General features: G+C 40.2%; 2 protein-coding genes across 6 annotated transcripts in view; one reads left to right on the top strand and one right to left on the bottom strand.

Moving 5' to 3' along the window:
- Positions 1-12,675, bottom strand: part of LOC118422446 (unhealthy ribosome biogenesis protein 2 homolog) — a gene marked incomplete in the record, with an annotated part of 26,468 nt that extends 13,793 nt beyond the window's left edge. Inside the window, 16 exon segments of the mRNA XM_035830025.1 lie at positions 1-93; positions 375-516; positions 846-940; positions 2,676-2,869; positions 3,407-3,498; positions 3,658-3,752; positions 4,302-4,379; positions 4,969-5,226; positions 6,127-6,447; positions 7,878-8,013; positions 8,230-8,375; positions 8,622-8,768; positions 9,059-9,199; positions 9,614-9,737; positions 10,676-10,832; positions 12,524-12,675. Of these exon segments, the coding sequence (XP_035685918.1) occupies positions 1-93; positions 375-516; positions 846-940; positions 2,676-2,869; positions 3,407-3,498; positions 3,658-3,752; positions 4,302-4,379; positions 4,969-5,226; positions 6,127-6,447; positions 7,878-8,013; positions 8,230-8,375; positions 8,622-8,768; positions 9,059-9,199; positions 9,614-9,737; positions 10,676-10,832; positions 12,524-12,542 (2,238 nt within the window).
- Positions 12,636-27,240, top strand: part of LOC118422449 (neural cell adhesion molecule 1-like) — a 37,819-nt gene continuing 23,214 nt past the window's right edge. For all 5 annotated transcript variants that reach the window (XM_035830046.1, XM_035830055.1, XM_035830072.1 and 2 more), the window contains exons 1-5: positions 12,636-12,763; positions 12,929-13,116; positions 24,881-25,032; positions 25,390-25,543; positions 26,264-26,401. In XM_035830046.1, coding sequence (XP_035685939.1) covers positions 13,062-13,116; positions 24,881-25,032; positions 25,390-25,543; positions 26,264-26,401 — 499 coding nt within the window. In that variant the 5' untranslated portion in view covers positions 12,636-12,763; positions 12,929-13,061. The remainder of the gene's footprint in view (positions 12,764-12,928; positions 13,117-24,880; positions 25,033-25,389; positions 25,544-26,263; positions 26,402-27,240) is intronic.

Below are 27,240 nucleotides of genomic sequence, written 5' to 3'. Positions count from 1 at the left end.
GATGGCATTCTCAATCCTCCTCTTCACTGTCTCTTCTTCAGAGGTGCTTGTCAACATCCTTAACATCTTGACCTTCTGCAGACACAGCATTTCCTGTCAAACACATTACGCTTTGTTAGATTAGGGTACAGCTGCTTTAATTTTACTAGTATGGGTCGATAGGTATGTAACTAGCAATGTTGAAGGTACTTGTAGTCAGATGACAATACTCAAAATGTAACACAACAAAAATAATCTGGAAAGAAAATTTGTTATACTAGAATGTGAACCTTCTACATATGATTAACTATAATATTGAGGAAGAGTATAGCAGAATAAAATAAATGCCATGTACATAATGTTCTGCAGTGTTATCATTTGGGTACGGAACATACCAGGACATAACGTATCCTCTTGCTATTTGCTTTGAGAAGTTTCTGACATAGGGTTGACCACTCCCCTGGTGACACATGAGGGTACTGCAGGCTGAAGTCCCACCATTCCTCATGTACTCCAAGATTGGGCACAGATTCATTGCTGTGAAGGTAGCATGCAACAATCATTCGACTCAGAATGGCAATGATGGATATACCAGTGTAAACAGTGTCATTACTTCAAGTATAATTTCAGACATGAAAGATTTTTTTCACTCTACAGCACCAGCCTTTGTCTAGCCTGGGTACCATCTGATTTCTACCGGGGCTCCTCACACTCATATTTTTTGGTAGCGAGTGTAAGGAGCCCCAGAGAAATCAGATGGTACCCAGTCTAGCCTTTGTCAAGGAATAAAAATGATCCACTGCTTCTATCAACATCAGTATCATTGATAAAATTTAGTACCTGAAACATGTAATAGCCTTACTTACCTGTGTTTTGAGCCTTTCATGTGTATGGAAAGCATGTGGAGCTGGCACCAGGTATGGCACAGGTGGAGAGCAGAAAAATGTAGGTATTCATCCACCTGTTATGGCAAAGGGAAAACACATTGTAATGTACAGGAAGCTGCTGACTCTATTGTATAATACATGTACATGTAAAACCAGGTATCAATAGGCATCAATAGCAAAAAAGGGACATTATAACATAAGGTCAAGTAGAGTCCATTCCAAGACACCATGAGGGTTTTTAGGCGATATTTATAATTAGTCTGAATTATTTTGAATAAAAGAATATCTGAGCCACAATAATTAAATTATTTTCAAAAAATTGACTAAGAAAATACTCATTTATTTGAATTTCTTTGAATATTTTAGAAACATTTTGAATGTAACTGTACAAAAATATCTTTATTTAGAATAATTGTGAAACCTCTCTGTGATTATTTCACATTTACAAATATTTACAAAAAATGGTAAACCTGGCCAAATGGTTAAATTAGTTTATTGCCCCCATAAAAGTAAGCCCTATTGTTGCATCTGTATATTTTTAGATTTCACTGCTGGGCACTGGTGGATCCTTTGTGGTGGGCCATTGTTGCATGGCACCCAACCATACTTTGCAAGGATGTGTGAATTGCTATCTTCCCAGCCCACTGAACCATTTACAAAAAATGGTAGAAAATGGTAAATAATGGTAGAATGCTGTTATCATTATTTAGAAACCATTAGAAGTATCCAATTCCACACCATGAATATTTCCAAAGTTTTACAGGACCAGGGAAATATTTATAAAGTTGAAACAGTGTTAAAAATATTTCTGAAGTATCAAATGTCCTAGACATATAATTACAAAACTTTAAAATCAATTCTAAACAATGGCAACAAACATCCGCACGGTGACTTGGAATGGACTCTATGTACTTATATAATTGACTGTCAAGAATATTCCATTGAAGTGAAGAATTCTCATCTTTTAACAGGAATGACTGATTTTTGCCCCCTCTGTACATCTTTGACTTGTGACATTTCCCAGCCACACAAGCTTAGGCCTAGGAAACAAACAAGAAATGACCCACAATGAATATGCATTATTTTTCATTACAAAATAAGTTCCTTCTGATGCAATTTGTGATATATCTTTATATAAACATGGTGAGTTAAAGCGTAGATTTATTACGCTGGACCACATACAGTAACATGCGTCTAGAAGAGCGTTTTAATACTCGCCTGGAATGTACCATTGTCTAACTAAGCCATGAAACTCGGCAAGGAAAGAAGGGCCTTTGGAAGGGGCTTTGGAAGGGCTGGGTTAAAAGGTCCGTCCATTGATCCAACCATGGAAGAAAGCTGGCATAAGGCATTGCCGCTGGCGCGGCAATGCAAAAATGTTGTGTTTGCTGTTTCAGTCCAGAAAAAATTAGGGTCTGTAGGTAGGTATTTTTTTTTTCTTGTAATTTTTTTAAGGCTGGCCAAAACTCTAATGATACGTATTACAATAGAGTTAAACAAAGTAAACTGAAATAAATGAGGTCACTTGTCTTTCAATGTCAAACTTTAATTTTGCGCATAATGGTTCAGTCAATAATTCATCCTACATTAGATAGGACAAGCAGCATTTTGCTTCAAAAGAAAGAAGGCTGAATAAAGATTCCAACTAGAAGCAATGTGACTCCACTGCCCACCCCCAAAAAGGTCTAGGGTGGGCAGGTTTTTCTATGGTAGGTCTTCGGCTCTTGTCGTCTCGGGAGATGGTCGACAGCTTCAGTCAGGACCTAGGTAGGGAAACAGGAAACACAACATTTTTTTCCTAGGCCTTACCTGCTTGGTTGCCAGACAGAGTTTGAAGAGAGGAGAGATGACGGAGCTGCAGGTGGAGGCCATCAGCTGGTCCACTCTGGTTGCCGTGGGAGACGTGATGTTGACGTCCCAGAGTCTCAGGTGGAGCAGGAAGAGGCACAGGAGGGTGGTCATCTGTTCTAGACAGGCCGACGTGCACTTCAGCTGGGGCAGATCTGTTGTGCAGAAAAGGCAGTGAGAAACAATGATTCTTACCAAACCTTCCTTGTGGGCTTTTGAGATCATGTTCTTTCAATAACTATACTTGGCAGACATTGACAGCATGATTATTCTCAGCAAAAAGAGAATTTTGTGTAATTACTAATCAATTATTGTAAACAATTAGATGTAATTTTGTCTCTTGATCTTTCTAACTATGTCAAGTTAGAGGTTGAAATACTGACTATATATATATAAAAAAAAGACAATTCAGCCTTTTGTACATGTGCTACAAGAGTTTTAATGTCAATGGCAATAATAAACCATTCTCTCAACTCTCTCTAAAAAAAAATTGAAAACATCTTTTAGCACAAAACCTCATCTACTTCTAATGAAACTATTTTTACAATTACACCCATACTTTCAAGAAAAGCATGAAAATGTAGGTTTCCACAATGCATACACAGCCTCACACAAAATAACAGGCATTTGTTGTGGTGTATTTGTTCAGATGTTTGTTTGCTAACAAGTATCAGTATCAGTGTACTGCCCACCTAGCTGGTACTGTTCCTGCAGCTTGTTCAGCATTCCTTGCCATATCTCCATTGCCAGGCCTACAGGCAAACCCTGTACCAACTCACTCCACCTGTTGAAGGGAAACAATACAATGTTCATAGGCCTAATAGTATAATACATCTAATAAACAAACAAAGTCTTAATATTGTTGCTGACATAGAATAAAAGAGACATAGATGATAAACTACGGTTAGAACAATCTAAGTTTCAGGTAAGCTTCCACACAAACCTCTGTAACGTGAGGGGAGAGAAGGTCTTAGAGAATGACAGCTGATTCTGGTTCTTTACGACAGACTCCAGCATAGCCACCAACAGGGTGTCCACCTAAAAATGAAATAATCACTGTATTGCATTCTTGAGAAGCAAGGGGTATAAAGTCACACAAATCTCAACATGCATTCAATATTCTATTTTGGCATCTAAAAAAAGGGGTAAATGCACGGTAACCAAGATATCAGCACCAAGGACTGGTAAATAGTAAAAAAAAATTAGTGAGTGTATTGACTGCCAACTGATGATTCGTCCAGATTTGTCATGTCAAAGAAAAACTAGTGCAGTACATTGAACATGAGACCGTCTTTGTCTTCAGAATGCTACATTATAACCTGTCTACTGTAAATGCATTTAAGTTCGCGGGGATTCAATTTCGCGGTAGGGGGAAAATGGACTTTTCGCGGTGGTTTTAATTTCGCGGTAGCACCATGCACTGTAGTCTCTTACTATTATGAAAAAATGTTTGCGGTGGTTTTAAATTTGCGGTGAAGCGGCCGCCGCGAAAACCGCGAACATTAATCCACCGCGAACATTTCTGTATTTACAGTATATCATACTTGCTGAAGAATACAGTTTTGAAGTATGAATTTGAAATAATACCTGTCGTAATTTGGCATATGTTTCCAGGAGTCTGCAAAGCAAGTTGTCTTGGGACACCTGTACAGCAGAATCCTGGTCCTGTCAATCACAAAACATGCTATCATGTTGGTTTGTCAGTTAGGTCTTTCTGAAAGCACAATATACAGCAATATTGAAGATTAGAAATGTTTATAGAACAGCTGATTTCCTGATTTAAAAATACATACATGTACAATGTACAAACAATTCTGAAGCTATGTCCTCTACAAATGAAAAAAACAAACAAAATTAAACAAACAGGGTACCTGAATCAACAAAAGTAAATTTAGATAAATCAGCAATAAATAAGGGATAGCTCTATCCCTATTCAGACTCAACATGATGAGATGACATTTGGAAAGACAGTCATACATGACTCAAGGAGCTGGGTTACTCCTGAGATGCAGAAAAAACAGGCAATGAAAAGAAGAGAGGTGTATGCTGTGACAGCTGATTTGAGGGATCAAGAAAGAAAGAGATGAGAGACTATATACAGAATCAACAGCATCCTAGAGCTTTTCATGTATCTGTATCTATACAGCCAGTAAAACCGCCCTTCGGCATAACACACCAGCTTCGCAGGCACACGGTGCGGCAGCAGCTGGTTATATTACACTGAATGACCCAAGGCATCTCTCAGATTGCATACCATTATATCCAGCAGCAGCCAAGAACAGGTCCAAACGTCTGCCAGCCTTGGTGCCACCACTTGGTGGTTCATGTCCAGCAACAGTCTCATACAGTCCAGCCTGGCTGCAGTCAGTCTCATACAGTCCAGTCTGGCTGCAGTCAGTCTCATACAGTCCAGTCTGGCTGCAGTGGTGGTTGTTGGGGTCTGCAGTAGAGTATGCAGCAACTTCCGCAGCCAGGCCAACTGCTTCCCACCTGACATTGCATCATCTAGTGCCTGGCACATACAGAAGAAACAGAATTCAGGCTCAACAGATTGTAATCCCTAGCTTGCCATGGTTTTTCCCCCTGACTGACGTCATTGCAGAGTGCTGCTACTGCTACTGTTACTACTACTGCTGCAGCTGCTACTATTACTACTACTACTTCTACTTCTACTGCTACTACTACTACTGCTACTACTACTACAACTACCATCAGGTCATTGCAGACTGCTAACACTTCTACTACTACTACTACTTTTATCACTACTACTTTTACCACTACTACTACTACTTCTACTACTACTACTACTACTACTACTACTACTATTACTACTACTACTACTACTATTACTACTACTACTACTACTACTTCTACTACTACTAGTCATCAACTGTATGCCAGTCATAGTCTATACAGTCTATACAGACTATGACTCTAATAGGAGAGTCTAAAAACCTCTTGTTCTTGACCAATTCTTCCTTTTTATTTGAAGGTGTGAAACATGGGATTGACCAAAACCCCAGTCTTACATAAAATCGTGTGCACATTCAGGCATTGGCTGCATTTAGATGTTATCATGGGGTCTGGCAAAGGGAGATAAAATAAAATGACACCCTTGAGTTGACTGCTTTTATTATATATTCAACACACTTGGCATTCAAAGCTGGCTGCATTTTCTCAGCATAGTGCCTGATAATAGGGCAGACTTGACTTTGACTTTAACTTTATTCAGATTGCAACATAGACAATATAATGTGGACACATAGGTAGCAGGCTGATATCGTGACCAAATACGTACATACAAAATTGAACAAATATTGGTAGAATAAAATAGTATATACATATAAAATCAATTGGAGCTGAAGCATATGCATAATAAGCTAAGACAGGTAAACTTGACATGCAGACTTACCCTGTAAATATTCCGATCCAGGGCTGTTTGAAGCAGGTCTCTTGTGGCAACCAGCCTTTTCTCCTGTGCCTTTACACTGACTTCTTTTTTGTCTACATCTACATCTGCATCAACATCCATACAGTCCTCTTCCTGTACGTTCTCTGCTGTCTCCATATCATTTTCAGCTGTAAGCCTTGTAAACCCACACAACGTCTGTAGCATGGCAAAACCAGTCCTAGTTATATCAGTACATGCAGCTGATGCCAGGAAGCTGTTGAAGGCAGCAGGTAAGTACAGGAGGACTGCATCCTCAATACCTCCAGCTGGTAAGGCACAGAGCTGTACAGAGATTGGAGAGATTTTATTGACATTTTATATGACATTATCATATAGCCAGGGGACGTGGGCCAATCAGAAGGCCACATTTCATGCTGGTTATGACGCCGTAACAGCCATGCATTAAATTTTTGATTATCACATATGTGATAAAACTTTTGAAAGTTTAAACCAATCAGGAGGACAGACAAACATGACGCTGGCCAATCAGAATGAGATATCCAGGAATCGTCCATCTGCCAAGATAGGGGAATAAGTACAGGCATGGCAGGGGGGATGGCTCCCTCTATTAACATCGGTAGTGCGTGTTTCTTTGTTCAAAGAAAACATTTGCTGTCTTAAACCAACATTGAATTAACTATAATATTTAAGACAATAAAATGTATTTCAAGTCATGTCCAATTTAAACTGCAAATGGAAAATAAAATTATTTGCACCCCCGCCCATTCAAGTTCAGACGAGAATAACACCACGGTCCGCCATTGAGTAGCGGTCATGGCGCTGGAGGACCAAAATGCTACCTTTTTTCGGAGAAGTCGTGTCTGGGTTCGTAGTGAACGAGATTCTCAAGAGCTGTGAAGCACAGGGATCCCGGAATACCTCAGGAAAGCCAGCAGAGATTTAGCGCCTGATACGAACGAACTCGACAAACTGGAGAATGGGCGAGTGGAGAAATACGGAGCGTGCAACAGTTTGTAACATAATGAATCGACTTTGTTCTTATTTTAAGCCTTGGAACAGAAATACATTTTACGTACAAGTTTTATGTTGTTCAAATTCACTGTTCAAATGTATGTACTGAATAAAAGATGTATGTTTTAGAAAAGAATTTGTCGCTCCTACTCATCTGGAAACTCTAATCTACTCTTAAATGGGTCAGTGTGGGTAGGCTATATGATAATAGGGTTAATGACCCACCTGTTCCTCGGTATATACCACCGAATAAAACCACCTCGTGAGCGAAGCGAACGAGGTGGTTTTATGAGGTGGTTATAGCAAAGGACCAGGCGTTATGACACCATATACACCTCGGGGCGGGTCATTAACCCTTAATTAGTACAACATTTTTCTGTGATAATTGTCCCTTTAATACCTCTGTTGACATGGAAATAGTATGTTTGTTGCATTTGTAAACTGTGCTATATGATATCCTTTTCATGATCAACTCAATGCCAGAACAAGCCACCTTGAGCTAAGCTTCAAATTAAAGCAAGATGAGGTAGCTCAGATGTGATGCTGAAGAGATATTTGTTAGACCATGGCACAATTTGGGAATTTAGGGTTTTGTAAAGCATTGGTCTTAAGGGGCATAAGCTGAGATATACATGTGAAGATTGCAATATTCAGGGTAACTCTAACAATATACATGTAATAGCATTATACACATTTTCAATCTTAAATAACATTCAAACACATCTTGTATTAGAACAAACCTTGGACATGGAAGGATCAGGTCGGTCCTTTGCAAGTTGGTCCAGCTGATGGAAGTACAGCTCAACTCCTTTGTTTCCTACTGACGGGGAGTCTGGGGTATCACACAGGTGTTTCTCAAAGGCTGCTGCATTTTCTCTGCAGAGAGAGCAAGCAACAGTTGCTGAATAATTACCATATCAAACAAAAACTGTAGTAAGCAAAAGTTAGAAATACTTCCTCTACAGCAAAAGTTAGAAATACTTCCTCTACAGTATATCTTTTCTGGCTGATAATTGGCATTCAAAATGAATGACCAGTCAAGTTTTAAGGAGATATGACCTAAATATCTTCCTCAATGCTCAATCTACTTACCTGATGAATAGACCTTGGTGCAGGTTTTCCTGAATCTTGGTGATGACTTCAGTTCTTGTTGAAGACAGCATTTTGGAATGGTTGTTTAGAACCCAACAGCAACAGACAGCTGGGGCCAACAGTTCCTCACACACACTCTGAAATACCTGTGTACACAGATAAGAGTTATTATACTGCTAAACCAAGCAAATGCATAAAATTGATCTAAAGCATGCTGTATAAAAAGACTTGAACAAGGAACTTTTCTAAAGTTCATCAAACATCATTTGTACCATATAAATCTTACAACATAAAGGATAATGACAATATGTTTCATAAATATACTCGTTATAGTAACAAGTAACGTAAAGGGAATATTTGAGAAAAAGATTCATTGTCTATTGTGGCCATACCTTGGTATGTTTGTGCTGCTGACGTTGTAGGGACGTACATTTATCAAGAACAGTCACCAGTAAGGACAGCAAAGATGGCACACTTTCTTGGATGTTGGCAGCACAGAGTCTGACTGTCAGACACAGCATGGACCTTAACAACTCCACCTGCATCAGAAACTAGAAAATTTTAAAAGGAAGGCAGAAATCCATGTCATGATGCACAGAAATGAGATTATTATATCACATTTTATAACTGTGTACCACAGGTGAACAAATGTTGCAAAAGGTTACTCAAAGAAAGATATTCCTACTACATGTTCTTATTCTTGTATCTATATAAATGGTACGTCTACCATACGTCATGAATACAAACTAATGTTTTTTAGGGTTATTGCTATATATAGAAAGGACCATCCTGTTGACATGTCAACAGTACCAAAAGCAGGCATACTTACACATGCATCATATCGGGAGAGTAAGACGGCAGCTAAGGTAGGTTGTGCAAGGATGACCTCCATACAATCCAGAACAGTAGGAATAAAGTTTGTGTGAGCATCTGCCTGCTGACAAGCATTGGATAGTGTTGCTGTGATAACCTGGACAAAATGCAAAATGTATGAAATAAGTCATGATGGTTTTCAACTACACATGGTGACCACTGCTATCCTAATATCAACCAGACTGACCCAAAGAACAACAAGACACATAGAACAACAAACATGACAAGCCATAACAAGATAAATATTCATAGGACTGTATACCAGTAGCGAAGCATCCTCCTGGCCAACCATTATGCTTCTGGTTCATATATAGCTGAGCAAATGATGATGAAGTCTTGCACAGGAGCTAAGTAACATTGTTCCACTTGCATTATAGAAGTTATGTACTTAATTAATCTAACACAAGGTTGAATGTTTTCACTGAAATGTTTCAACAGAGACTCTTGTTTGGCTTGCAAAGAGAATGAATGGTTTCTATCAAATTCTAATATACAATGATTGCAAACGTACCTGGTTGAAAGATGAATTGAGAAAGATTGATCCACTTCGTGCTAAAGATTTTAACCTTGTGCTTTTCAGTATGTCTTCCAAAAAGAGCCACAATTCCTGCAGTATCTGCTCCTCAAGCAAGGTCCTGCAATACATGAATGACATTACTTTGTGAGAAAACAATCCAGTAGCACTTGATAACAGAACTCAAAGGTCATAACTTTTGTGCATAAGGGTTAGAGAAGAAGTTTCAAAAGAATTTTGGGGCACTGTGTCACGTAGTACTGACATTTGTTAACTTCAGGCAGGGTTCTAGCCAGCATCCGTCCTTCCGTCGTTTGACAGAATTTTGAAGTTGGGAACAAACAAAACTTTTTCCCATTCTGTCTTCTATGATGGACAAAAATCGTCATGTAAAGATATGCTAACAGATGCCATTGAACCAAGCAGAGTCTAAAAGCAAAATTTGCTCTTTGAAATGGAGGAAATAGCATTTCAGAGGGTATAGATTTTAAAATTTTCCATGGGGAACATGCTCCAGGATCGTCTCGCCTTCTGTGCTCAACAAGATTTCAAAATTCAGGGGACGGAAAAAAAACTTCAGGCTGGCTAGAACACTGACTTCAGACGTCATGCATCGCTGACATGTGTTAGCTTCAGGCAACATAAACATCGAGGTAAATTCTATCCTTCATGTTTCAGCCAAGAACCTTGACCTGGTAAATTCCTGGCCTGCAGCAGCACAGAACCACCCACAGGTGCAGCAGCAATGACAACAAACTACATTGTACATCCATCCACTGCTACTGGAAAAAATCAATTAAAGTTAGCATAACATATACTTTTACTAGTCAGCAAGATATCACACATAGCAAGATATCACACGCAGCTCATCAAAAACCCAACTATTAAAGTGATCACCTATAAATTGCCATAAATCCAACATGGAAACCACAGAACCATTTGCTGGTCATTCATCTTTGTTGACCAAATACCAACTCGAGCTGACAAACATTTGGCTCTGTTGATACTGAGCTGCAGTCAAAGAATGTTGCACTACAATCTGATGAAAAACAAGCCTACTTTTTTGCATAGTGCTGGATCAGGGCACTGGTAGCCCAGTCTAACAGAACCTGCTCCCTTCTGGGGAGCACGACCCTTCTGGACTTCCAAGCCATCCGGCCGAGCTTCAGCTTTTCCCTCCATGGAGTCTCTGAACTTTTCAGTCTTTTATGCACTCCTAGAAATAGCAAAAACGATATCAGATTTGGTTATCAAGCAAATCACAGACTTTGATAGCTTATATAAAACACGCAAAAAGTTTGGTAACTGATAGTAGCAATTGCTGTGAAAGTTTGGTCAGTGGTAAGGCAACTGATGAACATTTGTTCTTAGATTATGCAAAATCAATCAATCTTATCTTTTATGATTCCTACAGTTAGTGTCAATAAAACATGTTTGTATTAGCTCATCTGGCCTTATAAAAAGGAAAGTTATCAGTGTCCATAGATTTGAAACAAGGACTTGACAACAAACATGATGTCCTGTTGTTGAAAATGGCACATCCCAACATATCTTTACACAACTGACCCTCCTAATTTGTCATGCCCAACTTACACATCTGTCCAAATCATGGCAACATACATGCCATAAATGCCACACATGAAATTTATTGATGTGTTTATTTTGGGATATGAAAAAGACCATACCACAAATACCACATCTGACAGGCTATTGACTTCATTGCACCCGAGGTCACAGTTGTTACTTATACCGCAGAGGCAACCATGGCTGTGTTTTGTCACCAAAGGCTGGAAACAGTAGTTGATGAACCACACAGTTTTCATAAACAGGCATGTCCCTCAACTTGAAAACAATTGATTCTCAGAGACCATGTTACAGATCTGTTGATATCTAACCAGGTATCTACCTAGTTATCTTGATGAACAATGACTTAATCATACAAAGGGCTCTGTGAGTTTCAAAACTGCACACAAAGCAGTTCTGTTTATACAAAAAGATGGATCCCAACTTGCGGGTCTGCATGGGGGGGGATCCTGAGAACTCTTAATAGTTAACTCTGGAGTGCCAGTAATGCTTAATGGTAACAATAACATAATCTTGAACCCAGTATTCAGTTGTATGATGTCACAAAGCTGAACCTTGCTACTCTAACTGAAAAGAAATGTTTGGTGAAAAGACCATAACCAACTACCACAATAAATTTGCTAGCCAGTCACTAAGTAAGGTGTAGTCACATCTACATCTACATATTACTAGACAAAATCCCTGGTAAAACAAATACAGTGAAGTGAAGGGGCATCCTTGATGATGTCTAGGGATGTGTCAGCACATGTGTCAGCATAGAAAATATGAGTGGTGAAAGACTGCATAATATATCTAGGTCCGCAGGTATTCTCTCTATGGTTGATGGTGAATTGAAATAGCATGTAATGCTTGGCAGAAAAGGGCAAGCAGGACCTCCAACTTGTCTGTTGGTGGGGAAACAAACTTTCCAAGCGTTTTGTGTGGCATTGACACTTTGATTACTCAGAACTCCTACTTTGATCTACAAGGTTGAATCATTTGCTTTCAGCTCCGGAAGATAAACCAAGACTTACAAGTCTTGCCAGAATTATGACTTTTGCTACAAAAATGGCATCATCATTATCAATCACACAGGTGATGTAGAAAAGTACATTATTGTTGTCCTGCACATGTAACGTTAGCAGACGACAAAGCCCCCCTCCCCATCAAAAGCATGTGTGAACATCGCGCCTCTACGAAAGGGGCTCTACTGAGTCATTGTAAGCATTCGATCGCACACTAATAACGACGCATCGATCATAAACTATTTTTGTTCCATAATGACGTTAAATTAGCCAAACATAGTAGTATTGTGCTTGAAAAATTGTCAGAAAATCGTTTCACCTGAAATGGGCGCAGCCATTTTGTTGTTCTCCGCTGCATGACGGGAAGGAAATTATGGTAGACATGACGTCATCGCGGAAGAACGTTTTTGCCGGGGTTTCCATATTTGGGTGTACGGGGTAATTACGCATGCGCACTGCTTGTTTTGAACTTGCATGAATTTTGTCAAATTCGGTCGAATTTGGCGGGGAGAAAAGGTTTTTGTGCGCTTCCGCTGGCAAAGAAATAGTCCTGACATTTGTAAGATCTGCATTTACTATTCAACCCTTTGCTACTTACATAATAATTCCGAGTATGAGCGGTATTGATTTTGTAGGTATTGAATATATTTGGCGTTTTCAGACGTGTGGGGGAAGATATTATATTTTGTGCACTAAGGCGGAGTAATTTCCCGGGTTGTTGCAGGCTGTTCTCGCCTCTCGGTGCGAAGTGCCCCAGTTCGCCGACTCGGTACCGTGGGAGGAGCAGCCAGTATCGTGCAGTACCGTGCAGCGTTGGACTTTGAGAGAGAGGCTTGGCCTTTGCAGACTGATACAGGATGTACCTGCGGTTGGGATGGCTGTGTGTGGCGGCGGCACTCCTTGGATTGGGAGGTGAGAAGAGCGCCCTAAGTGTTGCGGCGGGCAGGCGCATGGCCCTTCGGTTGAGTGGGAATAACGGCCGGCAGCATGTTGTCATGCCGCCCACAGCTGAGATACCGACCGTGCATGTTCTCTGCCTGCTGCCCCGTATTTCACCCAGCACTGTTAAATTTTTAAGTGCTGTAGGTCGGATAGATGACATAGATTCATTGAGAAGGCGCTTAGGGCTCGGCACGACTAGAATTCCACCTCGTTGGGATCAATATTCTAGCTTGAAATGTCGCTGTTCTGACAAGGCCATGTCATCACGGTATGCAAGCAGCCGAAAGAAGAATTCTTCCTTTGTATTATTCAGTAATTATTCATGCCCAAAGAAACCATATCTCGCCGTCGCATACGTGCAAGACAAAAACACAGAATTCGCGTCAACTGAACGTCAGTTTGCCTCGCGCCTTGGTAGCAGAGCTGCCTGTTTGTTGCGAGCCTTGCGTCCATGTTTGCTCGAGTAAATTCAAGCGCTTTACTACCAGTTAGTTCTGACTTCTGAGAGGCATGGCTCTATTTGGAGTAATTAACAAATCTACATAATGTGAGAGACATTGATGTCAGTCAAACACGGCACGATATGTCGTGATCTGTGCAGGGCCCTCCAGCATGGGATTCAATTATGATATATTCAGCTGCATCTTTACGGGTGGCGACGAGGCGTGCACAGTAGGTCAGAAATCCGTCCCCACTTGATATTATTCTGGCTAACAATGTCGCCATCCATGGCCACATCGGTAATGGTGCTCCCGGGGGGCCGCTGATTTGGTGATCTGCAACGCATTTTTTTTTTCTTCTGGTCATCCCCCACTCGAGTTTTGGTGGTATTATGCAAAATGTAATGGCACCCAGGGAACATGGAGGAACAAGCTATTTACATGTGGGATAGACTGGCCTGTAGCTTATAAAATATGGGTGAATATGGAAATATCAGGACGAAGCATGAAGCAGCAGAAGTGATTAAATATGGTGTTATTTTTTCAAGCAGCCTATCCAGGATGTGCCGTTATTTCCCAAGCAGCATTCAATTTGAAATAACAATGTTTGAGGAGATAATGCAATTTGGAATGCGATCATGCAGAAAAGCCAGCACCCATGCAGAATAACATGTATTGTTGAAAGAATTGTTCAGAGTAGTCCCCAGGAGCAAAAATGTGAGAACACCAAGAATTGTTAAACAGCCATGTCCTCCACAAAACATGTTGCTTGGATGAAGGTCAAATGCTGAATGCATCTTCATGCTTCCCAAAGACAAAAGATGAACCTCATATTTCTTTAATGGAATTACTTCCACTAAAATTACATCAAAATTTGTTTCAAAGGATTCAGTCCACTGGAAATGGGTGCACTGTTTACACAAAATAGATAACAGCAAGACTATCTGAGTTATTATGTATCCATTTCTCCATTAACATGGGTATGACATGTTCCACACAATATGGGTTGTGACATCAGTATCATGTTGCCCATGTCTGCCTTTTGTCTGAATGCAATCAGGCTGCTGCAGGACTAACCATTAGTGCTGTTTGTCCCCTAACCAAGATGCAGAAGGACTGGCATGCAAATTTAGCCAGCCAACTTAGATGTAAAGCGCAAGGTAACAAGATTCCGTCCACTGTGCCATAAACCTGATCTTTTATGTGCAGCCTCCAAATAAAAGGTCAATTCTGTGGTTAGAGAAAGTCAATACTGTCTGGTAGTACCAAAGAGAGCTGCAGTACAGCTATCATAGGGTCTTACAACCTCATATTACAGTCTTCCTTGATGGAAATGAACAGTATAAAATGAAAACCTTTGATGCCATGTGCGATGTAGATAGTCTGAAGCTTTGACTAGTAATAGTATCACACAATATGCAATGAGTGTGCTAATACATGGTGTTATACTGTTACATTTTTCGCGTAATAGGGAACCAGATAAAAAAAGTGTACTAGTTCAGCGCGTTATACACGCGTTTGGACCAAGTAAATTTTAACTGATTAGCATTGTTAAAGCACAATCTTGATGCATTGCAGGTACAAGTAGTAGCATGACTCTAAAGGCAGGCAGACAGGCAATATTTGGCACACTGTGTCAGCAGGTTCAATGTTAAAGTCTTTTTAACCAGAAACATGGCAGACTTCAATTCTTTGTTTATTGAAAAATCTAATAAGAGGGATAGCACCCTACCACGAAGTGTGCATGGCTGAGTAGTTGTGCAAAGTTGTTTGCTTTTTGTGGTTTTCCACAAATGGGTGTGACCACCATTGTTGGCCCAAGGAAAACTTTCAGTTTTCTGCTTTGACCACATATATAGTAGTAAGCAGCCAACTGCCAACAGGACAGTTGTTTGAATGTGGGACAAGCAGCAGGAACTTCCATTTTTGGACACAGAACAGCCACTTACCCTTATTTGCCCAGCCAGCTGTTTCTTTAGTCTCCATTTGTGACTCTTACAAGCAGCAGGACCTCATTGGCCATGCTGAGAGGGTCGGAACAATAACCAGAGATTTCTGATGGATAGTCACAAATGTATGATTTATTGCTTGGCGAATGGTTGAGGAATGGCCTTGCATTTGTCAGGTATTGGTGATGTATTTATTCAACACTGTACAGTGTATGGAGACCTTTGGTCTAGTGTTGGCCTTCTTGAAAGGGCTTGCAGTGTCACAGTTATGGAAGATTGGACCTTTAAAGAACAAGATATAAATGACAGCAATGACTTAGACCTGTACCCCAAATTGCTGGGAACAGAGTCACAGAATTAGATTATATGACACTTCATCAAGACATTTAAGTTTTGTCTGAACATGGCCAAAACCTAAGTAAGATGGTGGATGATGCTTGACCTCTTCTTGGTAACATCACATGACCACATCATGCAGGCGCTGACGTGCAAAGTGCGGTGAGGAATTTCCAGATACAATGCAATGGGAGAGGCAGGGCACCTGTGTCCTGTCGCGATGAGTGGGAGGACTCTTTGTAGATTCTGGGTTTTCTTAAATGTCATCAGTGATCTCAGTCTGGCACATGTAGCTAGACTTTCATCTTATCAACATGTATTACTATTAGTGTGTATTCTTCCATTTCTTTATTTTAGGGTAGTGACTTCTAAATTCTATGAAACTGAGCACATGATGAAATTCCTAGGATGCCTGATAGAATTGTTTGGGAGCATACTATGTGGAAATATTCTCAGCATTTGCATACAAGTACCATATTCATATGTAATATCTGTTGATATGTCTCGTAGTTGTGTCAGCCCAGTTGTGTATTGCAAGTGGACTTCAACTGACTGAAATTCATGTATAACCGTTACTGACAGCTTTCTTTAATTTTTAATTAGAAGGAAAATGGAACTCGGCCATTTGATGATAAACATCTCAGTCAGTCAATAGTGGAACCCCCCTGCTATCATTTGTGGTACGCTCCTTTGTCGTGTGCTTGTCCTGGCAAAAATAGATATTGATCTGAAAGCAGTCTATACAAATAGGTTTGAAAAACTGTTATTGACTACGGTTCTGTGTGATCCTAATGCTCTCAACCCCCCTACCAGTCTAAATGAGTGCCAAGTCTGCGCAATACAATTTTCTGCTGGTCCGATTCCATAGAAAGGCAGATGGCTCATGAGAGCGGTGCACTGGGCCTCAGGTCTGGGTCAAACCAGAGTTCATATGCAAACCGGCACTCAATCTCGCACAATGTCTGCTGGAATCTTGTGCTACGTTCACTGTTTCACTGCTGTATTATATCAGGAAGACCTCGGTTATGACAAGCACGGAACCCAGGCATGTTGTCAAATTCTGCATCGGTCCTGTCAAGATTTATGCAGCACAATTTACGCAGCCTTTTCTGAAATGTCTTCCCAGAAGGATATGCTTCCACCCGTAATTGCTTTATTTATGAGTTTACGTCACACACTTTATCATTGTAGCTTGCATGATAGCTAGGGCTGTCGGTGCAATAAAGACTAACGGCTGATGGCCATTTTCATTTTTCTGGCAAGGCATCAACATGGCCAGTGCCTAATTGAAAAGTATGCATGAAAACCAATGGGGTGAAACTATCTCCTCTCCCAGTATCAGTTTATCTTCCACAGTTTATCTGAAAAGCATACACAGACCTCACATGGTGAAAGGCCATCAGGTGTTAATGTGAGCAGATAGTGTTTAGATAAGGTAGGGGTCTAAAGAGGTAGTTTCTTTGCACAGCAAGCAGGTGGCCTCATTAGCTGTGATAAGAACTGCAGTATCTCCCAGAGTTTTTCCTACGACACTGCTGCAAGCTATCCAAAAGTGAAGATGATTATTTCCTTCAAAAGTTATCTGTAACCTGTCACTTTGATTATAGTATAAAGAAGTATGCTAGAGCTATGCATTGAGTATGATTATGGTGTGTAGCAGTGCTATTTCATTTATTAGGAGCACATATGGATGTCAGAGTGTGTGTGTCTCATTCTATTCTCTCCTACACATTCTTCATGGAGAGGCCAGATTTTCAAGACAGGGTCATACTAAACAACTGTTCTCTAATTGTGATTCTACACCTGTCCTGTATCAGATCTTCGGTCATTGGTCTGAATCGGGACAATGGTGGGTTTGGTTCTGCCGGACGTGACTGTCGACATGTATTGACGCCGAACACAGCAAACCCGATAAGGCACACTCAATAAACTATGGGTGTTCAGTCCAACTGTGTCTGAAAGGAATGCTGATCATATTCCTTCCTTTCATTTCCCACCCTTTTAGGGGGACAAGGCTCTGATGTAGTAAGTCTAACTGTAGATGAAAGACGTTTTTTGTTTCTCGACCTGTTCCTCCCTGTCATGAACAGAAGTAGTGTTGATGGACGGGAGAAAGTCATTTTGGCACTGTCTAGAGTTTCATGAAAACAAGGAGTTTAGTCATAGCCAGTTCCTAATCCTATTAGGAGGCCCTGTCTTCAGATTTTAGTGGTGTTCACCAGGCTTAAAAACATCTCTTAAGTCAGATGTTACACGTATCAGGGCACGAAATGCCCACCTGCTACCTGCCATTTACAAGCAAACACAGGAAAGGGGAGGATTTTAGAAACTTGCAATTCTTTGGGCTAAGGAAACACATTGTGCAAAATTCTGTGCTGTGAGTAATGTGAGCTTGTGAAAAACAATCATGTTGATGCTGATGTTGCAGTTTTATTTGCTTCAAATGCTGGCCATCATCGTCCTTTTGTGCATCTTTCTTATCTTATTCTGTTTGTTGTAACATGAGAGCTCAGGTGTATCCATGCTTTTAAAGACTTTCTCAAGCATGTTGACCAAATGTAGATACACATCAGAGGCAGGTTGGAGATGAATGTACTCAGGAATATCCCTGCTTACAGGCCTAGTATACCTCCCACCTACTGATTTGTCTGCTGCTACAAATAGCATTTGTCTCCACTGATTTTGGAAGGCCAAACTGCAGGTAAAATGATATAGTGAACCGGCAGTGTGGGTTAAAATCTCTGCTGTATTGACTTCAGCACATGTACCATTTTTACATTGAGTGCCCTTTTCAAGTGCTAGCAGGTAACGTTTGTATCGTTCTGAATAATTAGAATTAAGTCATGGAGGTAGCAGTTTTTGCTGTGCACAGAATAGTAATGATTGTACCAATAAGCAGACCAGTCAATAAAGCATTCCCTTCAGTTACTGTTTACAATCTGAGTGATTGGTCTGCTGTTAAAATCACATTTACCGGAAGGTCTATTTCAGGAGTTTATCATGATGTTGAAAGAAAGAAAATAAAAGAAAGGAGCAGTGATATACTAGCATTTTTCCCCTGTCCGTGTCCTTACACATTTCAAGCAATTCAGCAGTAGACACAACACATAGATTTTTCTGGCTCCACAGAAGGAGATCAATGTTATTTTTTTTTTTCAACATATGAACTTGGCATTTGGCCAACATACACTGTTTGACAAAATATACGTATGAACTATGATATGACTGCATAGAAATATTGGATTTTCTCCTGATACCATTGACAGCTTCCATGTATTCTGGCCCAGTCATAAGATGACCCACAGAGATTAGTCTGTTACTGCTCTGGTGTTTTTCTGTCGGCATAGTTGATGATACCAGTAGAGTATAGCAGCAGCTTTATGACACCGCTGTTTACTCTATCACTGAGAACCAGCCTATCTTTATCTAAGCACATAGGCAGAGTCTGTATAATAAAATCTACCAGGACTGTCCTGGTAAGATGCATGTTGAATGACAAGTAGTTTCGGTGGTTGATTTCTTTATGGGCCCACCATGAGACTTCATTAGAGTTAAATGTACTGTAGCTACATGGCTACCTGCTATAGCACTGTTACAGGGAGCATTACTTATCACGCCTGGCCAGAAATAGGTGTCCATAGATAATGTTGAAAGCTAAATAAACCAACCGGATCAGGAAATGATGTCGCCCTAAGCAGGCTACTGAACACTTGGAAATCCATTACTTGAAGGTGGAACACATTAGCCGAAGCACCTTAATGCCGTATTTAAGGCTGCCTTCTGATTCATTGTCGCTTCTATCATGTTTGTTACAAGACTCTCCTGGCAATAGAAATACAAGTCAGCATTCTACATTCCTGGAGCCAAGTGGACTGTCATGTGGAACCTCCATGCTTCCATCAACATGAATATTAAAATACTTTATATAATGCAATTAAACAAATTTGAAAGGACGTTTTAACCTTCTTTTAATGTACATGTACTTCATAACCATTTAACCATGGTAAGTAGAGGTAGATAACAGTTTTAATGATCTTATAGCACAACCTTGGTATTTAAGTTGTATTTATATTCCAATGTTTAAAATAGGACAACATGGTTTATTCTTGACAAGCCCCACTAATTGCAGGGTTCAAGTATTGCAGACAAAGGTTTTGCATTCAACACACATGAAAAGTTGGCACGACCTCTGTACACCACTGGCAGGGCTCGAAATACTTTTTTCTGCATACCTGCACTGGTGCAGGTTATAGCGAAAATTACCTGCACCAGACAAATTTTACCTGCACCACTCTGAATTCAGGAAGTATGGATCATGCTAAAATTGTTCAGAAACCATGGCTATTTTTTTCTTTTATACTTTATTGGTGGTAACAGCCAATGCAGCTAAGAATAATCCACATGCACCTACATGATTCATAGGACATTTATGCATAAAACCCAGTACATGGACCAGTGTGCAGGTTATGTGCAGGTAGACACCAGAAATACCTGCACAGCTTCAATTTTACCTGCACTAACCTGCATATGCAGGTGGTATTTCGAGCCCTGGTTTTGCATTCATCACACATGAAAAGTTGGCAAGACCTCTGTCCTGAACACCACTGGAGAAGCCAGCATGACTCTAATTGGCAGCCTCATTAGCTAATTGGTTGTGACAGTGATGACTGCTTTCAATTGGCACAAATGTGGGTATGTTGAAGTCATGAATCTCTAGAATTGCTAGCTTAAGAATTAATTGGTAACATCCAGTCTACCTACCAGATGCACAAAGGGATGATGAATACAATTTCATTTGAGAATCTTGATCAAGCATAACTTCTCAAGCATGTGTGCCTGTTAGTTTTCCCCGAAGCATATAAGGCAGCTGCTATGGGTCCAGGGGTTATCATAGTTGTAGGAAAGGGAGAGTCTCTTAGTGTTTCTCAGTTGCATACATGATACCTTATGTGGTAAGGTATCAGATTTATACTATGATAAATCTGTTTAAGAGAATGCCATACTTAACAACTTACTAATAGCTAAATGCGTCCAGCATTCCATCATCGGGATAAGGATAAAATTACTGAGAAAGTTCATAGAATTAGCTATTTATGACTATGCTGCTACACTAGTACTATACTCAGAAGTCACTGCTTGGTATTTAAAATGGACTGGTTATTTTAGATTAGGGTTTGAGTATTTCTTACTAATCAGGCAATGCAGTCAAATCTAAGATAGCTGTGATTCTAGACTTTAATTGGTCAACAGAACTTAATCTGATGACATATGCCTATAACATAGTTTTCATGAGTACCATGTCCGATCAGCAATGTCTGCATCTAGGACTAATCCGTTGTCAAGTTAACATTATTCTCGTGTGCAGTATGGATAATTTGACATTTAGGTGAGTGGGCATGGCAGCATCATAAATCACCCTATTCCTCAGTGGGCACATTTAAACCTCAGTAGCCTTTTCTGTCATACAGTTTTCGATGATAATGCTAATACAAAGAAATAAATGCAAGTCTGTCCAAAAATAATGTAACAGTTAAAGACTCACTGTCAAGATTCATTCGCAATACTGGCCTGTATTATATTGAAAGTCTATGTACATGTGGTAACCTTGGTCAAATTCCAATTATTTGTTCCATTGCTTGATCAAAGGCTTGATCAGAAAACAGAAAAGCAATTCAGCTGTATCTGTTTTCGTCCTTGTCTAGACTGTACATAGCATGTGTGCTGATTTGGTGGTGTTGAAATGAAAAACGTAAACTGCAAGTTGCCTGGCAGTTGATAAGCCAGACCATTTGTTGTGCTATCACAGTTCGAATATTTTTAAATTCTTTATGAAGCTGGCTGATGCGCAGGTCTCACATCTGATAAAAGCTGACAGAAGCCTGATGTAAATGCTTTGTCTCTGTATCAGATATTAATGTGATTTATTGACGCGTCACTCAGTATTGTGTACCAACAGTTTTATTACTGAACGCTGCAAACTGCCAGTATAAAGATAAACATTGTTTCTCGCTATACAAATTATTCTCCGTTAAATAAGTGAGAAATTATTGGCAACATGCAGCGCTGATAAAATCACTCAATAAATCTATTTATTCTTGATGAAGGTTAGACATACAGGTAATAAGATACGCCAAGTAGCAATTGCTCAGGTAACTGGAGATGATTTTGGAAACGTCAGATATTTCAGATCACATTCGTTAGGTTTCGTCAGTGACGCTGAAGTCTATTAGTCGGTTGCAATGTGTTGGGTTTTGGCTGTACTCAGTTTGATTTTGAAGTAAAAAAAGAAATCAATTTATCCTCTTCACAGTAGAGAGCACTCCTGATGTGTTTGCCAATGACATGTTCCTGTGGGAATCGTGCTGGTGCAGTATTGATCACAGCCTGTCCTACCTACAGTAAAGAGAGAGAAGCATTGTTTAAGAAGATAAGAACCAAAACACACATCTCTCTTACTGGTGTACATAGACCAGTATTTTCCATATGATTAACTGCTATCAACTTCAACTCATATATCTGCCTACGTAGGTCAATTTATTTGTACTTTATTCAAAATGCTAGACCAGATTACCCATACTAGTAATAGTATATGACTGTGCTGTTATCGATAATATTTGTTGTTCTGTATGTAGCCTTGTATTACTATTGGCTATATTAGCTAGTAGTTGTTATTGGTTGCCATACATTGTACCATGGGCGATTGTTGAGCAATAAATTCTCAGCTGAGAAAGTGTGAAGGCCAAAGTGTTTACAAAACAAGCTGTCATTAGTTTCATGAAAGGCCTCCAGCAAACGATAAGTGTAACCAAATCAATGGTAACATTTTTAAATTCCTACATTCCTTGACATAAAATAAATAGCTGTCGTACTTTACTTTTTATTGATCAAGTAATGCCTTAGAATGAGATACAATGTACTGTATGCCTAAGAGCTGCCTGGCTGTTGATAAGCTTGAGATACAATAATATAACTCCAAAAGGGACTCTTCCGTATTAGATCTTTGAGTATGTGACTTGTCAGTGGACCACCATGGCTCTGTGTGACAGCTGAGTGAAGAGTCATGACTTGACCCCTCAGCAGGGGCTGGTGTAAGTTGTTGTTGGCATCAGGATGCTGCTGTGGTGGGGCCTGACCTCCTGACACTGCAACCATGTGCCAAGTCAACTGTCATAACTTTGGCTGTCTGATACCATCTTCCAAGCAGGGCTCATCCAAACTAGCTAGCTGTGATTTCATTCCTGGAGCTGAGTTTAGTCTCTACCAGACTCCAAAGGTCGCTGGAAAAACGTAGAAATGGAACAAATAGACAAGTAAGCCAGCCGGAGAAATATAGCCAGCTAGGAACAGACTCCGTGGGTCATAACTTTGGCTGTCTGATACCATCTTCTAAGCGGGGCTCATCCAACCTAGCTAGCTGTGATTTCATTCCTAGAGTTAACAGTTATTAAAGCAGGCTGTGTGCTTCATGCACCAGTATGATGTTCAGGGAAATGTTAAAGGTTGTGTACACTTGAATGCAGGAAACAGCTGACATGTTCAGTGGGATTTTTAGTCTGCAGACTCATCCTGTTGCCAGGACCTGTTTGCCGGTTGTTAGGGCGTGGGGGTGCAGTCGCCTGGTTACAGAGGAAATATGGGATGGACTATTGCCACAAACGGAAATCTGTAACCAATCCTTGGAGGACATCCTTCCAGAAAATACTCAGATGCCAAAATTAGATGCCAGAGCCTGGTGCTGCTCCCTAGAGTTGGCATTGGGTCATTATCCAACTAATTAGGCAAAAAATAGGCACATTTCCTATCAAGATGTTGAACTTGGCTTCAAATCTTGTGTATCTAATATATTTGTGCAAAAGTATAGAACAGGAAAGGTCATGCACAATTACTTTACTTAACATATCACTGGGATTTAAAATCTTGTTTTGTAACTCGGTTATGTAGCTTGGGTCTGTATAAAAGATAATAAGTGCATATGTCAAGTGTTAACTCCCAAACAACATCTAAAAATCATAATCCCGGTGCCTAGCAACATTGAACCCATACCAGTTCAGCAACTGCAGTCATTGCTGAGATTTTGGATGCACAAAGTAATCACCAAGCAGATCCTACGGTGCCATAAGATTGTATCAAAGCTGGCTGGCCAACGGCCAGGGAGTCACGGTGTCCGTTTGACTCCCTTTGGCCGGCTATACTCCTTGGCCAGCTTTGATGCTATCTTATGGCACCATACCATTGGAGATTAGCACAAAGCTGGTCAAAGGAACATGTTACTGTATGACCCAGGTAAATGATTAGTCATACCAAGCCATGCTTTGTAACACATGGCACTAAATCACTCACAAGGATGCATCCTGCAAAAAAATATCTGTCATGTCCTGCTGTGATGAAGTCGTTCATGTTATTTCAGCCTGTTATGTGGGATTTCTGTATGTTTTGTTCCCTGTGTGGTACCACTAGGGATGGCAGATGGTTGGTAAAAATGCACAACTGTTGTCCACAAACATGTCTTATTTGAATAAAAATGAATGTTATGGACCTTTATAAAGTACAGGCGTATTTGTGTTAATTGATAACCAGATGTAATGATGTTTGTAACAAAATCAACAATTCTGTGTGAAGTTGTGAACATATAAACAGGATGTCAACAGTACCAAACTGTTTCTTATGCAATGGATGGAAGGAACAAATAAATGACAAGCTGTTTCCCTCCTTCTACGTGACCTGGAAGCCATGATGGTAGTTTTCTTGAACATTGGACTTAGTAAAAGCACAGTTGCATGTGTCTACAGCATAATATGATATAATCGGGTGTATTTGCAGCCAGTAGGTACCCAATATTTGGGTATAGAGGATGATTAGCGTGGTTGAGGCGTCTCCTCGAGCACGGCACCCCCATTTTATGTCGAAAGACGATTTTGTGGAATTCTTAGTCCGGCTACAGCATAAAACTCATGACAACATTACTTTTTAAGATTTACAAGATTTTGATGTTGAAACTTGTTGTTTCAGCTTGCCAGTCGAGTTTGTCGGTGAGTCCTGATGGAGACCAAGTCAAGGCTGTGACAGAAGGCAGCCTCTTCACTTGTTCAGCAACAGGGAGTGTCACAGGACTGGCATGGTTCGACCCAGATCAGAACCAGATTACCGATGATACCAGCCAGGTCAGTAGATCTACTACTAGATATCATTTTTGCTCTACAGTAGAAGCCGCTTTATTGCACAGCCTATTTGCCAGTGAATTTCGTGCAATTATCCGGCTGGTGCAATAATGCGAAGTTATCTAACTGGACCTAGATGATTTGGGATTCCATGCAGTTAACAGAAGTGTGCGTTAAATCCGTTGTGCAATTAACTGGCTTCTACTGTATTATTATTTTTTTGTAATAATTCGGTTTTCGCTAATGGAGTTGTAAAGAAAAGATGTCTTTTTGTTGCCATTTTTAAAAAATGCTTTGCCTTATGGCCTTGCACAAGTTTTAGATGTAACCTGTTGTATATCTTGCACAAATGTACCACAGGATGTGCATGTGCAGGCGAGAGGCAACTCCATCAGGCTGAAGTTCAGCAACATCCAGAGAGACAATGCTGGGATATACTACTGCCGAGCAACCGGTACAAACGATGATGGAACCACCCAAGACCTGGAGGCAACCATCAAACTCATCATATTCGGTAGGCTACTGTAATTCCTGATTTTTTTTCAATTAATTTCATATTCACGTTTATCACGGCGAAGATTGTAATGTGAACTTCTCATTACTGACTTCTTTTACTAGCACCCGCTGCCATTGTGAACATTTGATTCCAAGAAAAAAAGTTAAATTTTCTCAGACCATGAAAGTTTCGTACCGAGAAGACAAAGCACAGTACGAAATACTTTTCTGAGTGAGGTTGCAAAGTGTGCAACCTGGGGCAAAAACTAGGTTGCACAACTAAATTTCAAGTTGCACCACCTACAATTCACTAATTTCTGAAAAAAAGGTACAATACATAGTATTACATGTTTGGCTGATACATTTATGTATGAAACAGAGCTGACTAGGTACATTTATTTCTTCCAAGTAAATTGACAACAAAATCGAGTTCTGAGGCTCAAAATCTAAGTTGCACCCTGTGCAACCTGAGTTTAGAAGTAAGTTGCACCAAGCAAAAAGTGGTTGCAATGTGCAAGTGTGCAAGTGGGTATTTTGCACGCTGCAAAGTGAATTACAGTATGTGCCATTCTGAGGTGCAAGGATGATATGACGATTGTTCTTTTTCAAAGTTGGATGGTTTATGTATCTAGTGTTAATCTTGCTGTGAACAAGATCCATGAAAATCATTTTTAGTAAACATTGATTAAAAAATGGTATGGTATATTTTACAATTACCTTTCCCTTTTATTTTTTTCAGAGGCCATCTCGTTTGTTGACCCCAGTCCCACCCAGACCGCCACTGTTGCACAGACGGCAAACCTCGTGTGTCAGGCAGCCGGCGAGCCAGTGCCTGAAGTCAACTGGTACAGAAATGGAGTTTTCATAGCTAATGGAGGTAAGTCGTGGTTGACTTTGACTTTATTAAGATCCACAATTAGCTTAACAATATACATTGTATAGGTAGCTACTCTTCCTGTGGTCCTTATCAACAAACATAGCAGGATCTAGGACACAAACTTTACACACAGGAACAAATATACAAACCATAAAATTCACATGTGACAAAAGATAACTTAAGACTACTAGAGGTCATATACAATAGGGAAAATCTATTGCTTTTACAATTTCAAACCATTCCATGTGTTGGACATTCTGTGGTTTGTCGAGATGGAGTTGTCAAAGGTGTGGGGGGGGTGTAACATGCTGTAATACGGGACAGTCAAGGAGACCTTGGAAAAATGCATGGCATTCCGCACTGGAATACACTTAGCTTGGGAAGACAAGCAAAGAACAAAAGAACATTGTGAGATTTTGCTGGTTATACCGAAAGGAACTGGCATATTGTGAAGTATTCTGTGATGGTGTAAGTGAGTTTGTTCGATTTCATTGTTCAAAGAAGTGGCGAGGTTTTTTTACTGGTTCCTCTCAAAGTGGTCGTAAATGGTGTACATGTTTTATGCCCAGTGCTGTAGGTAAGATCAGCCTTTTTGTGTGTGTGTATGACCTCAGTGGCCTTGTTCATGTCACAGGGATCTGTCAGCCCGTTAGTTGTGGTTTCTAGGGCGAGTGTAAACACTGAAACAAGAATTTGAGGTAGATGTTGTTGAAAGTCGGTCATTCATGTGATTCCATCAGACAGTGCAAGCTGTGAACAGTACAGACAAGTAAATTTAGAAAAGCATGTAGGTAAATGTGATGTTTTAGGGTGAAAGGCGTAGTATGTCTGAAAGTAAC

Source organism: Branchiostoma floridae, chromosome 1 (genome assembly GCF_000003815.2).
Source record: "Branchiostoma floridae strain S238N-H82 chromosome 1, Bfl_VNyyK, whole genome shotgun sequence".
NCBI lineage: Eukaryota > Metazoa > Chordata > Leptocardii > Amphioxiformes > Branchiostomatidae > Branchiostoma > Branchiostoma floridae.
Note: the sequence above shows the minus strand (reverse complement) of the source record. Positions and strands in the feature narration are given on the sequence as shown.